Source organism: Sapajus apella, unplaced genomic scaffold (assembly GCF_009761245.1).
Source record: "Sapajus apella isolate SASKATOON/1434 unplaced genomic scaffold, GSC_monkey_1.0 scaffold57, whole genome shotgun sequence".
NCBI classification, from domain to species: Eukaryota; Metazoa; Chordata; class Mammalia; order Primates; family Cebidae; genus Sapajus; species Sapajus apella.
Window position 1 is genome coordinate 120420 of NW_022436997.1, and position 18561 is coordinate 138980.

An 18561-nucleotide genomic window follows, 5' to 3' on the forward strand; every position below is an offset into this window, starting at 1 on the left:
AAAATGGGCATAACCTTCCTACATAACACACACACTCACACATACACACACACACTCTTATCTCTTTCATTTCTATATTATAACACAAGTTATTTAAGTCCTACTCTGTCTTTTACTCTCCTGCTCAAACTTTTTAGTGATTTTCAAAATTTGTTGCAAGTTATAGATTACACATTATCAGGTAGACTCTCACTTAATAATCACTGCCTTCATCTTATGAGACAGTAAAGGGTGTTCCCAGGTTGTGGTAAACAGGGTGTGTTCCTCTGCCATGTGATACTACTAGTACTATTTTTAATTAGTCTTAAGGTGCAGATTTTAGCATTGCCGAAATCCAGAAGTGTATTAAAATTGCCGGTGACCAGGTGTCAGCTGTGATGTATTATCATCGCCTGCACTTGTACAACTTTGATGTTATTGCCATGGCATGACTGGTTAGCTGTACCACCTTGGCATTTCATTTAACAGATAATTTAAGGACATTTCGAGAAAGAAGTATGAATCCTGGCTGTTGTCTGAAAACTTTTTATTGATGCATTCCCATAAGATCCAGATCGTATCCCCATTAACACATCCAGATAAGGGTGTCAGTGACTTACAGAGAAATCTGAGACGTTAGTGGAATGGAATACAGTTTTAAAAGATACTTTCTCTCTAAAGTTCGTGCTTGCACATAGGAGAGTGTCATGTGGAAAAATGTGTGCATTAATGACTGAGAGAAAAGTAATTCAGAAGATGCTTCTGTACAAAAGGGAATATGTTAATTCATTTTGCTTACATTTCTTTGCCATATATACAGAAATAAGTAATGATGCTTTCTCATTAGCACATAATTAAATTACATCAATGACATCTTAGCATGTGAAATATGGTACCTAATTTTCAATATGTAGATCATTTTGGAGCTAAGACATTTTAATTTTTTCAAAAAATGTATGATTTTGGTTTTGAAATATCAGTGTGAAGTCTTGTGGTAATTGATAATTGGATATACATCTAATCAGAAATGAGTACACTTGCTATTTGAAACAAACCTTGATGACTAGATAAAAGTAGGTTAAAGCATGAATAGCAGTATTATGGTAGCCATCAAACTAATTTAATGACAATTAAAATGTTGATTATCCTTATTTGTTAACTTGACCTGGTTTAAAAGATTACCATTTCTGTTCCACCCAGAGAAAGGGCAGGGGAAAGTATTTTTATCATTCACCAGATTTTACAAAGGAAATTCGTTAGTTTGTTATTTCTCTCCCCACAATTTCCAGTTTGCTTTCTGTCTTTCCCACCCCTGATATATGAAAGTATTTTGAATGGGGACTGCTAAGGATGAATCATTACAAAAAGTTGTGATTTTGTCTGTAAAGCTTGGTGTCCTGTAAAAAAGGAAAAGGATTCATAGCTAATGTGGCAAGATGCCAGCATCTTTAATTTTAATGATGGAACATGGATTTGTTTTTTCCTACCTCTCTGGACTTGTGAAATATTTTATAACTTTTTTTCAAAGGCTATTTTCCTATTTTGTTTGATAATCATAATAAGGGCTATATGATTTTCAGGCTAAAATAAAAATAGTGTAACTGAAATTGGGCAGGATCCTGTATCTATCTTGGAGAAAATGTTTAATTTCTGCAGATAATTTGAAATAATTTTTCTCTCCTACGGTTGTAGGGCTACGCACCACCACCTAAAAACGGGATTGAACAGAAGCGACCTGGACGCCCCTTGAATATTACATCTTTAGTTAGGTTATCTTCAGCTGTGCCAAACCAAATTTCCATTTCTTGGGCATCAGAAATTGGGAAGGTAAAGACTCTCCCTTTTGGGTAGCAGGACAGTGACCCCGCTGGGGGTTGACTTACTGTGTTTTTTCTTAGGCTTTTGGCTCCAGCTCTTTTTGTTTTCAGATTGTAATCTCTAAAAAGCAATAATTTTCAGTTCAGAGGCAACAGTGTGGAGATTCTTAAAGTTAAAAACTTTAACTCTGAGCTTTCCTGAGTATCATCTCTTTATTTTCCTGGAAAGAAAATATGCATATTTATATTTCTGAAGGTAATGGTTTAACCACAGTTGTGTGTATGTTTGTGTTTAAGTAGTATTTTAATAAACTAGAGGCTTTGGATGATAAATATTTATGAAGAGGAACAAAGAAAGCTTTATCAGTTTTGGGGAGAAATGGTTAAATGTACACATGTTGTGATTAGAAATAATCTGTTTTAGCCTTTATATAAACAACTGATATCTCAGATAACATGTGATTATCTTGTATAAAAATATTTACTTAGAATTATAATATTTTCTTTAAACCTTCAGGTTGATGAACTTTCTGCCGATTTTTGGTCTTATAATAAATTATGTCAATTATGAGATACCAGTTAATACAACAAGGAATTTATGTTTTAGAATTACTTGCTTATATAACTAAAATAATGAATAGAAAAGAGAGTTCAGTTAATTTCTGTCAGCTTCAATGTTACTATTACATGAAGCATCAATTTCAGTGTTCCTGTTACATGTTCCTAAATGGAATAATATTCCTGTTTTATGGATGGAGAAATTGAGGTACTTTACAGACAGTGGAATAAATGATTATAGACATTGAAAACTTGGCAGTTTTGCCATATAATGGCAATAATACTCTTTCCTTATAATTAAAATGATTAATTGACCTAACATTTGTACCATAAGTTGGGCATTTAGAGATTTAAAATAATATTTAAAATATTTAAAATACTAGGTTTGGCAACTTTTAAAAGTTTTATGTTTATTGTAGAATCAATTGAATGAATATATTTAATAAAATGGGAAGATAGGTTGTTTTAGCATTTATGTAAAATTATATGTCTCTTCGTAGCTCTGTAAATAGCTAATGAAGGTTCCTTTGTGCCAGATCTAAGAGATATAGGATTGGATGCTGTTGTTTTCTGGCCTTGACTTTTTAATTTTTTCATTTCTTCATGTGCCTAACATACTATAGTAGCTGCTGCTTGTCAGTAAAATACCCACTTGGGATATAGGAGTTAATTTATCAAAGCTTTCCTCAGAAGAAAGCTGAGACCTGGTTCATTTGAGTGATTTACTCAAAGGCCATGTAGCAGGTAGTCTCTTCTGCCAGAATTAGAACTTTGAAACTCTGGGTTTGAAGTGCTAATTCAGACCACTGGCATTTGAAATTTGTTTCTGCAGTGGAACTCCGCTTTTAAGTGAAAATATGAGAGCCCTGTTATATAAAATCAATAAAAGCAGAATGACTTTGTTTAGCAAGATTCTGGTTAGTCATAGGAGAGTGAATTTTCAGGGTGACCCCTACCCAGTTTTGCTAAATCAGAACCATAGATTAGAAACTATTGATCTGACCTATGTTCCCATACGAGTGGATGTTTTGAAATGGTAAGTGATCAAGAAATACCTTTAAAATGATTGAATGTTTATTTTCACTGAAGTAGCTTGGTTGATTTTGTCCCCTTTGCAGTCATTGACCATTCCATGGAAGTTATTTTGAGTGTTATTTTTGGAAATCAGGGCTTCTTAAATAAGCCTTTTATGTAAATAAAGAGAATATTATCTCTCATCTTTAATGCAGGTTTCTTTTTGTTTGTAGAATTACTCCATGTCTGTATATCTTGTACGACAGCTTACGTCAGCCATGTTATTACAGAGATTAAAAATGAAAGGTATTAGAAACCCTGATCATTCCAGAGCACTAAGTAAGTAATGTTTATAAGACCAAGCATTTTTTTAAAAAAAAGATCGAGCGTATGAGATGCTTTAATGCTTTGAATATTGCTCACATCAATATTTATGTTACTATATATTTGTTAGCTCACATACATAGCAATTTATATACGTTACTGGGTATGTAAAATTATAGACACATTATCATGTACATAGTAGTTTTAATTGTCAAAGAAAGTAGAATTTTTTTTTTTTTTTTTTTTTTTTTTTGAGACGGAGCTTTGCTCTTGTTGCCCAGGCTGGAGTGTAATGGTCCGATCTCAGCTCACTGCAACCTCTGCCTCCCGGGTTCAAGCGATTCTCCTGCCTCAGCCTCCCGAGTAGCTGGGATTACAGGCATGTGCCACCGTGTCCGGCTAATTTTGTATTTTTTAGTAGAGACGGGGTTTCTCCATGTTGGTCAGGCTGGTCTCAAACTCCTGACCTTAGGTAATCCACCCATCTCAGCCTCCCAAAGTGTTGGGATTACAGGTGTGAGCCATTGATACTTTTATCTTTTCTGTTTACAAATTTAATAATTGCTGGAAACAATACTGTCTAATAAAAACTGTGGTGACTGTGTGTTGGAAAAGCTTTGAAGCCCAGGGTACTGCTGCATTCCAGCTTCCTCTTCTAATTGTTGTTCTTAAGTGTTAGCTTTCTATTTTGAAAGTATTACTTACCAGCAGTTTTACTTTTAAAAAAATTTTAAGAATTTAAATAAATAATTTGCATGTTCATAACTCTTTAACCTATATTGGGAGTGCAACTGTGTTTTTTAACACATTAATATTTAACAGTTTAAGATGCTGTATATTTCTATAATTTCGTTTCTTTGTCACCATTAATTTTTTTTAATTTTAATTTTTCTTTTCTCTTCTGTATAAAGTAAAGGAAAAACTTACTGCGGATCCTGATAGTGAAATCGCTACAACTAGCCTTCGGGTATCCTTGATGTGCCCCGTAAGTAAAGCAACAAAACATTCTGGGGAATTTAACTTTTTAAAAATTATAAACTTTCCTATAAAAGTAAGTTTGTCAATGAATGCTATATTATGATAGAAGTCTGACCTTTTGTCTTTTCCCGTTAAGGAATCTTCATGATTGAGTCACAATTCTTTGTATTGTTTGGGCAAGAAGGAAGATAGCTTTAGGCTCAATGTAGTCTCTTATAATTAATGTTGTAGATAATCCACAGCTAGTAATAAAACTATATTAAGAGCTGGCTTCTTTTGTCAGAATATAAATGATACTGAAAAATAGCAATAAAGTGACTAGGGCCTGATAAATACTAATTGATGTGTTGGTTTAGTGAGTTAGGATGTGTAGGATGTCTTTGTAATGTTCTTTTAAATTGCACAATAATTTTTATTTTATATCTCCTTACATAGAAACTATGAGGGAGAAATCAGTCAGCAACTCTCAGATCCTCCTGTGCGCTCGCCACTGAGCTAATTGTGGGAGAAAATATTGAGGCTTACTTGGAATGTTAATAATTGAGTTTGAAAAATAAAACCAACTCCAGTAACAATGGAGCAGACTTCACTTACAGTTAGGCTATTATAGTACCAAGAAGACATGGGAGGGGTCAGGAGCAGTGAATGAATTGGAGGGGAACCTTTTCCAGTTTAGAAGAGCTTAATGAGAAAAGTCATGGAATCAGGTATTTATAATGTAGTTTTGTGGGCATTTGATGACTACCCACCATTTTGATAAATGGTGTCAGAAAGAAAAGAGAATTATTTGTTGAGTTTCCACAGTATATTCTTTATTTAACTGTCTCAGCAAACCTGTGTGGAGGAGTTGTCTTCATTTGTAGATGAAGAAACAGAGACTGAATGAGGTTGGCTAACCCAAATTACACGATGGTAGAACAAAGATCAGGATTCTGGTGTTCTGACATTCCTGTTCTCTTTCCAGTATACCATGCTGCCAGACTGGTATATAAATGTCCTGATTACAAGTATATTTCTTTTATTCTGGAAAGTGGTATTTGTACATCTTTTTTTGAAGCTTTACTTTTTTTTAATCTTCATTAACTTAAACATGTGAACTTGCCTTTATTAAAATAGAATTTTTGGATATCAGGATTGCTTGGATACTGGGAACCTGCTCTTACCAAACGCAGGGAAAAGGACCGGAAAGCCCTGAGGGTGGCGGCAGAGGCTCTAGGAGGCATGTGGGAGGATCCACAACCTCCTCTGAGCACAAGCTCTATGCAGACCTTCAGGCATGAGTTTTTTTCAGTGTCTTCATGTTATCTTTTTCTTCTCTCTCATATTAAAATTGATAATAGATTGAAACAAGTGAAATTGCCTTTTTGTTGGTTAAAAAACAGTTGGATATTGACCATTTTTTATGATGTAACTGTAGTAGGTTCAAACATTAATTGCCAGCTCAATTCCACATACAGTCACTATATGCAGAGGGAACTCTTGTCACCATCATGTTTTAGATGTCAAACCATTGTATCAGGAAAAAAGTCTTCTACACAACTTAGTTTTACAGTTGTGTAGTGCCATTTTCTTAGAATCTTTAAAATTTTTTTTCTTCACATGGCTATTCTACACAAGAGCAACCAAAACAAAATGCAATGGCTAAACATACTAAAGGATTCTCAGGCTTTTTGGGGTTTTTTTTTGAGACAGGGTCTCTGTCGCCCATGCTGGAGCACAGTGGTGTGATCATGGCTCACTGCAGCTTCGAGTTCCTGGGCTCGAGATCTTCCTTTCTCGGCCTCTTGAGTATTAGGAACTACCGCCACACACCACCACACCTAGCTAATTTTGGTGTCTTTTGTAGAGATCTTTCACCATGTTCCCCAGGCTGGTCTCAAATTCCTGACCTCAAGTGATCTGCCCACCATGGCCTCCCAAACTGCTGGGTTAACAGGCATGAGCCATCTTGCCCAGCCAAACTTTAAATAACAGTGAAAGTAATGTATCACAGAGGTTAGAATTCCTTCTATGTAAGAATAGGGAGCAGTTCCTTTCAAACATAACAATATTAAGAAAATTGACTTTTCAATTATTTGAAGAAATGAAGTAACAGATCAAATAGGCTTTTGAAATCTTGTTTTATGTTTCTTAAATGTCTTTTTCTCTCTGCTTAGAAGTGACAAAAACTCTATTTGTGAGACTGTCTTTTGAGCTTTTCCTCAGGGTTCATTCTACCTGATCTTTTCAGTGCATTTTCTTGGAAAAGAATGAATGGTACTCCTTGGGCTATAGTAGTACTATTAACATAAGTTGGGTAGCTAAACTATAATATGTGGTATATTTAATTAGAATACAAAACAGGTGTTTTTATTAGATTTGGTGGATGGATGACACAAGTTAGATGATGAAAGCAGTTTTTGAGTCAGTCCTATTATCAGTTGGAGAAAGCAGAATGGAGTCCAGCCAGTTAACAATGGAGATAACATGGGATCTGCTGCAGTAATGGGAAATGGAGAAGGAAAAAAAATATCCCAGAATCCCAGGCACTTGGATAAGAAGTTAACCCTGGGTTATTTGGCAAAACCAAGAGAAACTAATAGCATAGGGTGATAGAGAAGAAACGTTTATTGCATTTCACAATATTTTTGTAAAGTGATTTGCAGTAGAAGTGAGTCTGAGTAGTCGGAGCAAATTCTAAAACCTCTGTCCTTGGAACTAAAGGAAGGTAATATCACAGTAGTTTTATTGAAGAGGGATCTAATTGAGTGTGCATAATCATATTCCTGAACGCAGTATCTGAATTTTACATGGGAGTTTGACTTTGGTGATTTCAGCTAGTGATTTTCAATCTGTCCTGCAGAGGTGGGCTAGGTAGCTGGGGAATAGAAAAAGAAAGCTAGGTTTGATTTTATCTCTTGAGATTCTAATATGTTTAAAAAAAAAAAAAAAAAAAGTTCTGCTGTAAATAGTTGGAAACCACCAGTTTGGGCCATTCCAACCTAAAAACTCTCTTAATTTAGATTGACCGTAATTAGTCTACAGTGAATAGAAGTTAGATAATGCCAGCTTAAGATTTTATAAGAAAAAAGTGTTACATTGCTTAAATACCACTTCATTCATAAAATTAATAAGTTTCAAAACATCATCATCTGATTAAATTAGAATTATAATTTATTTTAATGGCGTATTCAGGTCCTTTTTAATAACATGCCATAGTCACTAGGAAATTGATACAGTTTCACTAGCTAGTAACAAATGCCTTCTTAGGGGATGCTTATTAACTGTTATAAGACAACTAGCGTAGGATTAAATTTAGAATCAGCAACTTTTATAGTCCTGGATATTCTCGTTTCTGTATGCTGTAGAAATTTAAAGGCAGTAAAGAGAGATAGAAATGGCATAGAAGAAAAAGACAAAAACAACCTGAAACAGCAGTTTGCAAAATGGATACCTGAAGGTCCCTGACACTCTTTGAAGAGGTCTATAAAGTTAAAACTTTTTATAATAATACTGACATATAATTTTGGCTTTTTGTTCTTGTTCTCTTATGAGCATAAAGTGATGTTTAATATGGGTTACCTAATAGATGATGATGATATTGCACTGATGTCTAATGGAATGTGTTTTTGTGTACTCTTATCTTTTAAAAATATGTTTTAATTTCAAATATACAAATATTGATAAATACGGTCCACATACATAAGCCTTTGAGGTCTTTTATTTTTTTTTATTTTTTATTTTTTTGAGACAGAGTTTCACTCTTGTCACCTAGGCTGTAGTGCAGTGGCATGATTCCGGCTCACTGCAACTTCTACCTCTCAGGTTCAAGCTATTCTCCTGCCTAAGCCTCCCAAGTGTGCCTGCCACCTCGCCCTGCTAATTTTTGTATTTTTAGTAGAGATGGGGTTTCATCATGTTGGCTGGACTAGTCTCGAACTCCTGACCTCAGGTAATCCACCCGCCCTGGCCTCCCAAAGTGCTGGGATTACAGGCATGACCCACTATGCCTGGCCAATATATTAATTGTTAAGAGCCTAAAAGAGTTCTGATTTAACTTTTGGCCATAATGCAAATAAAGAGAAAAATAAATAAAAGTGTTCTGAAACCAAAAGTTTAAGAACTGATAACGCATAAAACCCACAGTAGGCTGAGTTAGAACAGTATTTTGAAGAAAAAATTTTAAAAATTGACAAATAATACCTAATTTAAAATTATTCAGATATAACTGAAAAGTAAAAATGATAATTTAAAATTCACAAGATCTGTTATTCAAAAATAACGTTACTAGTAGCATGACAGATTTTTCTGGATTTAATTCTCTATATTATAATTATATGTATGTTTATTGGAAAATATGTATACTGTTCCATGGCCTGCTATTTTTTTAGTTAACAGTGTATCTTAAGTATATTAGTATGTGTAGACTGGTCTTATTTTCATCATTGTGAGCATTTTGTTGAATAGATATAGTATAATTTTATACTATACTATATCTATTCAACAAATATAGATATACTATACTATATAGATATAGTATAGTATATAAATATAGATATACTATACTATATCTATCCACCCCCACCTAATTTTGTATTTTTAGTAGAGACGGGGTTTCTCCATTTTGGCCACGCTGGTCTCGAACTGCCAACCTCAGGTGATCCGCCTGCCTTGGCTTCCCAAAGTACTGGGATTACAGGCGTGAGCTACCGTGTCCAGCCAACATTCATTTTTAATAGAGCAAAACTTAGCAAAAGAGGAAAAGGTGGGTAATTAAAATAAAAGACTAACACCATTTGTAATGTTACAAAACTAGGACATTAGGAACATTTGGATTTGTGGTATAGCTCCATCAGTTGTGTCTCAGTGAGTGTGTGGTTTTAGTCTCTTGTAGCTTCAGTGTCTTCATTTCAGAACTAGAAATTTAGATAGCAGCTTTTCTGGAGTCATAGAGTTATGAAGATTATATGAGATTTATATAAAAGCCTTGGGCATGCTGTAAGAGATAATTTGTTTTTAAAGGAAGGAAAAACAGAAAGATGTATCATAAGAAGAGAAGCTGCCCAGGTTTTATTCTGAACTTTTTTTGTTTTAAGTGATTAGTTATATTGTGCTACGTACCTTGATTGAATCACAATAATTTTTTTGTTCTAAGTGATTAGTTAAATTCTGCTACGTACCTTGATTGAATCACAATGATTTTGAGGATCCCTTTTAGAACTCTGGTGAGACACTTAGGTAGAGACAGTATAGTAGTGATGAGAGTGTGGACTCTGCAGGGCTGGAGCTTCCCAGGTCAGACCTTAGCTCTGCCGTTTTCTAACTTTGTTATGTTCAGTTACTTAGCTTCTTTGTGCCTTAGTTTCCTTATTTATAGAATGGGAATAATAATTATATCATCCTTTTAGTGTAATTGTTACGTAATTGTAAAAGCGTTTTTGAAATTAATGTGAAGTAGCCAACGCTGTACCTTGCATGTAGGTGGAACTGTATAAATGTTACTTCTGTGTTGATGGTTCAGCTAAATTATTATTTTTTAATTACAACACTACCAGGTGTTCATTTTAGAGGAATTAGAAATCACAGATGAACTAAAAGAAAAAGAACATCCTAAAAAGCCTACCTCCCAGGCAGAGCTAAGAATGTTTTAATTTTGCTGTGAATTCTTCCAAACTTTATAGCATAAAAAGAGGCCTGCCTCCCTTCCTTTCCTGTTTGCTGTTTTCCCCGTTTCCAGTCCTTCTCCATTCATTTTCCTGTCTGGTCAACAAATACTGAGCACATACTATGAGCTAGTATTGTGTTAGGACAGTGAGATTCAGTGATGAGCAGAAATCTAGACAGTCTTTTTGGAGCTTTGAGTTCTAGTGGGAGAAACAAATTTTCAGTCAAAATAGCAGGACTGGTTATAAATAGAGATATTTTCTGTAAAGGAAATATATGAGGAGGTTTGAAGGATTATGTAGGAAAACCAGGTCTAATAAAATCCAGATGTTGTGTATGTCTTGGTGCCAGTGGACCACTAGTAGTTGGAATAAGAATTTAACAGACCACTAGAGTTAATCAAAAGTATATTGAAAAATTGACACAGTTGATTAAAAATAAAAAATTTTCATAAAATTTATATTTGCAGTTCATATTACACACAAGAGGCTAATTTCTTGTATAAAGAGTGCCTATAAATAGATAACAGAAGATTAATAACCGAATGGGAAATGAGAAAAGGCTATAGGTGGAAAGTTTTTAGAAACACAAGTGACTCTTAGAAATAAAAGAAGAGGATCAACTACCACTTATAATAAATGTAGTTCACAACTATAATGAGATATTTGTTACCTTCCAGATTGGCAGAGATCAAAGAATTTAATAGCACTGTATTGAAAAGGTCAAGTGGAACCAAGCACATTAATACACATGTATGATAACCCAATAGGTACTTTTTGTGGAAGATAGTATGTTAATGTGACAAAAATTACAAATGCACTTTTCTTTTCACCCAAAAGTTTTACTTCTAGGAATTTCAAACATTATAATATAAATATTATAAATATAGAAATCTTAGAAGCATTTATTATAGCATTGTTTGTAATGATAAAGGATTGGAAACAATTTAAATGTCCGTCATTAGTGTACTGGTTAAATTTAAGTTATGATGCCTTCATATAAAGGTAGCTTTTTACATATCGATTTGTGTGCAGTAGGCACCAAGTTATATGACAGAAGTGAGTTGGAAAACAATGTGTATTGTATACCATCGTTCCTGGAAAAATATTTCTTTAAATACACACTTGGTTTGTGCTTAGAACATCTATGAAAGGACATTGCAAGAGATGGATGACAGTGGTTTTCTAGATAGGAAAACTGGGAACCAGGTAAGAAGGAGTCATATTTTCATTATATATGAATCTGGATTTATATGTTACCTGTTTTGGAAAAGTGAAATGGTTTTTCAAAATTCATAGGGCAATCAATGAATAAAAATAAATTATTGTAATCTTCATGGGAATGCACTCTAGTTTGGATTTTTAAAATTTTTGTCTTCTTGTAAAAGTCTGAAGCCATGATACAACTGACCACGTTCCCTTCGAGCTCATTACCCTTTCTGAACTAGTTTTCCATGTTGTTTCCTGTCCTGTAGTTAGGAAAAATGAGGCTGACAATCCCATGCCGTGCAGTGACTTGTACACATCTGCAGTGTTTTGATGCTGCCCTTTATCTACAAATGAATGAGAAGAAGCCCACCTGGATTTGTCCTGTATGTGACAAAAAAGCTGCCTATGAAAGTCTAATATTAGATGGGTAAGTATATCCCTTTTAACAGCTGATACGGCCTAATACAACAGCTGTTGGCAATGCCTTTGTTCAGTACAACTAAGTGAACTAAATTACAAATAAATTCTACTTTAGCATAAATCCAGATGTTTGTATGTTTTCTGTCTTACACATAATTATACCTGATCTTATTTTTTAAACTGTGGTTAGTGGCATTTTTATCTTTATAATGTGATTTGTGTTGAGGGCAATGTTTTTGCTTTCTAAGATTATATTTTATAAAGCCCAAAGGAAAGAGGGAAAAGTTTGCTTAGTGATGTCATTTTGCTTACCTAGAATTTCTTGAAGTGGCAAGTAGGGTCTGTGCAAAAACCAGAGGAAGTGATAGGGTAGATACAGACACATTACATAGCTCTTAAGTTCAAAACTGGAGTTCATGCCCAGGTGTTTTTGACTCTGGAGTCCAAACTGTTAAGCATCATCTCCATATTATATTGCATGTCAGAGTTTGGAAAATGACATGAGCTAATTTTTATTAAGTATCTTTTTTTAAAAAAATTGCACGTCATCCATGTATCGTGTAAGATTTAGAAAATACAGTTAGTGAAAAAATGAAAATAAAATTAACAATCCTGTCCTATGGTGATGACTTTGTTATTGACATATTAAAAAAGATACTTTATGTAGTGATTTATATTAATATATACATATGATTTTTACTCAATATGTAGTGAAAGTATCCTAGATCTTTAAAGATGCTTGTACAACTTTAAAATGTTTTAAGCCACACACTGTGGCACATGCCTGTAGTTTCAACTACACAGGAAAGTGAGGTAGGAGGATCACTTGAGCCGAGGAGTTCAAGGTGAGCCTGGGCAACATAGTGAGTTGTATCTCTAAAATAAACAACAAAAGTTTTACAAGAGTATTATCTGTGGAGAAAAATGGGGAATGAAGAGTGAATGGTACTTTAACCTTCCTCTCTGAACTTTTCCTTTGCTGACTTTTTATTTTTAGCCTGTTTTGAAAAAATTTCAAACCTACAGAGGAGTTGAAACAGTAGCCCAAAGAACCTGCCATGTAACCTTGACCTAGATGCATCAGTTGTTTACATTCCTACCACAGTTGTTTTATCACTCTCTCCGTTAATATGTGTGCATATACACATTTTTGGTGTGTGCATTTGTGAATGTAGGGAGAGATGATTGTTAATATTTTTAGAAGCTTTTGAAACATTTGAGAGTTACATATGTCGTCCCCCTTTGTACATTAATATTTGTGATATGTTTACTAAATTCTTGATACTCCATTTTTGTTTCTTCTTTTTCCATTTAAAATTGCCCTGTGATGTTAACATTTTTGAAGGTGGCATTTTGTGTATGTCTGTGGAATTTTCTTTTAAGTTCTTAGAAAAAAACTCAAAGGGAATGTATAACTTTAAGTCTTTTACTATTTATTATTAAGATGCCTCCCAGAAGGGGTAAGCTATTTTTCTCTCCTAGTAAATCATTTCCCTCTCATGAGAATAGGCATAACATCGCCCACTTGTCAGTCCTCTCAGCAGCCTTACATATTGAATCTTATTTTAAAAATTTCTACTTTTGAATGTGCTGGCTTACATCTGTCATTCTGGCACTTTGGATGGCCAAGGAAAGATGATTGTCTGAGGCCAGGAGTTTGAGGCTGCAGTGAGCAATGGTCATGACGTTGCACTCCAGCCTGGAGCAAGACACTGTTTCAAAAATAAATTACGAAATGACAAATAAAAATGTCTACCAATTTCCTAATTGAAAAGATAGCTGATTGTTTTTATTTTTATTTTTTGTATGTAAGAATTATCAGATATTTAATCCCATATTGGTCATTATAATATCTTTTTTTTTTTTTTTTTTTGAGACGGAGTTTCGCTCTTGTTGCCCAGGCTGGAGTGCAATGGCGCGATCTCGGCTCACCGCAACCTCCGCCTCCTGGGTTCAGGCAATTCTCCTGCCTCAGCCTCCTGAGTAGCTGGGATTACAGGCACGTACCACCATGCCCAGCTGATTTTTTGTATTTTTAGTAGAGACGGGGGTTTCACCATGTTGACCAGGATGGTCTCGATCTCTTGACCTCGTGATCCACCCGCCTCGGCCTCCCAAAGTGCTGGGATTACAGGCATGAGCCACCGCGCCCGGCTATAATATCTTTTATGAATTGCCTCTTAATATTCCTTTTTTTTTTTGGAGATAGTCTCATTCTGTTGCTCAGGCTGGAGTGCAAAGGCACGATCTTGGATCACTGCAGCCTCTGCCTCCTGGGTTCAAGTGATTCTCCTGCCTTAGCCTCCCGAGTAGCTGTGATTGCAGGCATGCACCACCATGCCTGGCTAATTTTGTATTTTTAGTAGAGATGGGGTTTCTTTACATGGGTCAGGTTGGTCTCGGCCTCCCAAAGTGCTGAGATTACAGGTGTGAGCCACCACACCCAGTCAAATATTCCTTTTTTAAATAACATTTGCTATGAGGTTGTTCATCTTTTTCTTACTGGCCTATAAGTAGTAATTATAGATTGAGGATATTAATTTCTCTGTTCACATGCACCAGATGTATTTTTCCAGTTTGCCTTTTAATTGTATTTGTTGCGAGCTTTGTTTTTCATTCAGAAGCTTTACACTTTTATTTCATCAAGTCTGTCTTTTCCTTTGGAACTTGTGTCTTTAGAGTGTTGTAGAAATTTTATATGAGCACTTTCTTGTTTTCATCAGACATATTTATGATTCCTTTTTCCAGTTGTGCAGTTGTTCCGTTATACATTGCTTCTTGAAGTCGTTCAGCACAGAACTTACTAAATTCCTATCATGTGTCAGATACTAGGTCTAAAAATGGTAGGCAGAGCACTTCTAGTATGGGAGAGTGTTAAAAAAATTGCTTATTAAGTGTAAAGTGCTATGAAGGTAAGGAATGACACTATGGGAAGAAAATTGGGGATGGGGAACAAACTTTACAGTAGGGAATAGATGATCCATTAATGTGGGGATCACCTCACCTTAGCACCCAGTTTTTTTTAAACCACATTTACTGAATAGTCTCTCCCACAGATCTGAGATACTACTTGGATTATCTAATACATTTCTTGTGAATACTAGTATTAACTTCTAAACTGCTATTTGTTCCATTGATCAAAGTATTAGTGGACCAGTACAAAACTGTTTTAATTATTAGATTTCTATTATGTGGTTGTATTTCTTAGGCCATTTCTTTTCAGAATTTTTTTTGACTAGTATCACAGTATATTCTGCCATATTCACTTGAATAAAAAAGTGTTCTCAAATTACACAAAACCGTTTTGGATTTTGATTAACATCATGCTGAGTTTTCAGTATAATTGAGAAAAATAAGCCTCTTCGCATAACGTGGGCATTTTGACATAAGAACTACTCATGTAAAATGTACAGTTTGGTAAATTTTGACCTATTATATATCTGTGAAGTTGTTATTCCAGTCACGATAATGAACACACCCTTCACACCCAGAGCTTTCTCATGTGTGTTTTTAATCTCTCCCTCTTATTCAGTCCTTGAGCAAACACTGATATGCCCTGTTTTTATAGATTAATTTAGATTTTCTAGACTTTTATATGAATGGAGTTGTAAACTCTGTACTTAACTTTGTCTTCTTTTACTCAGCATACTTGTTTGAGATACATTTATGTTGTTGCATGTACCAGTAGTTCATTTTTAGCTGAGTTGCATTCTAATTCCCAGTTTGTCAGTTTGTGCGTTGATGGTATGTTTCTGGTTTTTTGGGCTGTTACAAATACAGCTACTGTGAACATTCATGCCCAAGTCTTAGTGTGGACTGTTTTCATTTATCTTGGGTAAATACTTAGGAGTGGAATGCCTGGTCACATGCCAGGTGTGTGCTTAACTGCCAGAAACTGTCAAACTGTTTTCCAAAGCAGTTGTACTATTTTATATTATATTTCCACTAGCAGTACATGGAAAATTTAGATTGTTCCTCATTCTCATTAACATTTGGTATGGTTAATCGTTTTTTTTTTGGAGACAGTCTTGTTCTGTTGCCCAGGCTGGAATGCAATGGCATGATCTTGGCTCACTGAAACCCCTGCCCCCCAGGTTCAAGTGATTCTCTTGCCTCAGTCTCCCCAGTAGCTGGGATTACAGGCACCTGCCACCATGCCTGGCTAATTTTTTGTGTTTTTAGTAGAGATGGGGTTTCGCCATGTTGGCCAGGCCGGCCTCCCAACTCCTGATCTCAAGTGATCCACCTGCCTTGGTCTCCCAAAGTACTGGGATTACAGGTGTGAGTCACCTTGCCCGGCCATTTAGTCTTTTTAATTTTAGATCATACTAGTGGTATATGGTGTTACTCCATTGTGGGTTTAATTTGCATTTTCCTTATTACTAATTGTAGTGAGCATCTTTGCATATTTATTCTGTATCTGTATTTTTTTTGGTGAAGTGACTTCAAATTTTTGCCCACTTTTCAATTGGGTTTTGTTTTCATATTATTGAATGTTGGTGATTCTCTGTGTATTCTGTATACAAACCTGTTGCTACAGATATGATTTGTAGATGTTTTCTGTCATTTTATCTTTTTAGTCTTTTAACAGTGTGTTTCAAATAGTAAAAGTGTCTAATTTGAATGAAGGCTGGCTTACCAAGTTTTTTATGAATTGTGTGTTTGGTATTACCTTAAGACATTTTCCCTAACTCAAGGTCACAAAGATTTTTTCTGAGCTTCCTGTAGGAATTTTATAATTTACTTTTACATTTAGGTTTATTGTTTCTATCAAGTTTTTATGTATGGTGTAAGATAAAGAACAGGGTTTTTGGTTTCTTTTGATGTATGGCCATGTGATTGTTACACCATTTGTTAAGATTAGTTTTTCTTCATTTAATTGCTTTTGCACTTTTTACAAAAAATTAATTGACTATATGTATGGATCTCTGGACTGTAGTATTGATTTATTTGTCTGTAGTTATGTCAATACTGCATTTCCTGGAATTCAGGTAGTGTGAATCTTCCAACTTTGTTCTTCTTTTTTCAAAATTTTCTTGGCTATTGTAGATTCTTTGCATTTTCATACAAATTTTGAAATCAACTTGTCAATTAGGGAAAAAACCTGCTGGGATTTTGTTTTTCATTGACTCTGTAGATAAGTGTGTGGTGATGTAACAATATTGAGTCTTCTGATTTATGAATAGGATGTACCTTTCTAATTATTAGTCTCAGCAGTGTTTTGTAGTTTTCAGTGTATTTTGTACATCTTTTGTCAAGTTTATTCCTAAATATTTCATATCTGTGGTATTTAAAAAATTTTTCTAATTATGGCTAATATATAGAAATATAGTTGACTTGTATATTGCTCTCATACGTTACTAAGGGATGAGATATGTTACTCTCATCCTTTAGTAATTATAGTAGCTTTATTATAGATTACATAGGATTTTCTATATAGTCACAGTAATGTTTTTTAAATAAAGACAGTTTTACTACTACTTTTCTAATGTGGATGCCTTTTGTTTTGTTTTCCTGCCCTTTTGCATTGACTAGTCTGGTAATATGAATTATGTTGATTGACTTTTGGATATTATACTAATCTTGTATTGTGAGAATTAACCCCATTTGGTCATGATTTGTTATCCCGTGTGTATTTGTTGTTGGATTTGTTTTGCAAAGTTCATGGGGGATGTTGGTATTTAGTTTTGTTGTAATGCTTGCCTGGTTTTACCGTCAGAGTAATGCTGACCTTGTACAATGAGTTGAAAGTAGTGGTATTATTTCTTCTCAAATATTTGGTAGAATTCCCTAGAGGAGACTTTGGGCCTGGGATTTTCTTTGTGGTAAAGTTTTTAACTACAGATTCAACTTATTTAATAGACATAGGACTACTTAGGGTATCTGTTTCTTTTGGAGTGAGCGTAAATAAGTTTGACTGGAAGCTGATTTTTCTGTTTTTCTATTTAATTTGTTTCTGTTTTGCTCTTTGTTATTTCTCTTTTCTTGTTTTTACTATAATTTGCTTTTTTCTAGTTTCATAAATTTACTGATTTGAAACTTTATTTTCTAATAAGGAAAGGTTAATGCTGTAAATTTCCCTTTAAGCAGTACCTTAGCTACAGCCCTGAAGTTTTATTACATTTTTATTTTCATTCAGTTCAAAATCTTACTTTTGTCTTTGACTCATGTGTCTTTTGTTTAGTTTCCAAATATTTGTGGATTGTTCACATTTTTCTGATTTGACTTAATTTGAACATAGTTCAGTTACACTTTGCTTATTTTAAATTTATTGAGACTTATTTTATTTCCCTAGTCTTCCCTCCTTCCCCTACCCATTATTCTTTTTCTCGTGAAATTAAAGTTTATAAATTATTTTACTGTATGGCATCCTTTGTCTGCTTGTTTTGCATGCTGTGTTAGAGGTTGTTCTTACTGTCAGTCTCAGCTAGGAGACTCCAGGTATCTACTTCTGTTTACCCATTGATGCTCATCATTGAGTTTCCCAGGTGATGCTTAGTGAGTTACTTAACTATTATGTTGCCTGTTACAGATTTAAAAGATAGGGAAAAGGGGGTGTAATAATTGTACAAAGTATTGCAATACCAAAAAAAAAAAAGGGGGTCATGTAACATTACTTT

At 34.5% G+C, this 18561-nt stretch overlaps 1 protein-coding gene across 9 annotated transcripts in view; it reads left to right on the forward strand.

Annotated features, from left to right (window-relative positions):
- PIAS2 (protein inhibitor of activated STAT 2) overlaps positions 1-18561 on the forward strand; it is a 170338-nt gene that overhangs the window by 78506 nt on the left and 73271 nt on the right. For all 9 annotated transcript variants that reach the window (XR_004258857.1, XM_032245231.1, XM_032245229.1 and 6 more), the window contains 4 exons: positions 1672-1806; positions 3602-3707; positions 4604-4677; positions 11788-11948. Coding sequence is in view for 8 of the 9 variants with exons in the window: in XM_032245231.1 (XP_032101122.1) it covers positions 1672-1806; positions 3602-3707; positions 4604-4677; positions 11788-11948 (476 nt within the window). In the remaining variant the exon portion in view is untranslated. The remainder of the gene's footprint in view (positions 1-1671; positions 1807-3601; positions 3708-4603; positions 4678-11787; positions 11949-18561) is intronic.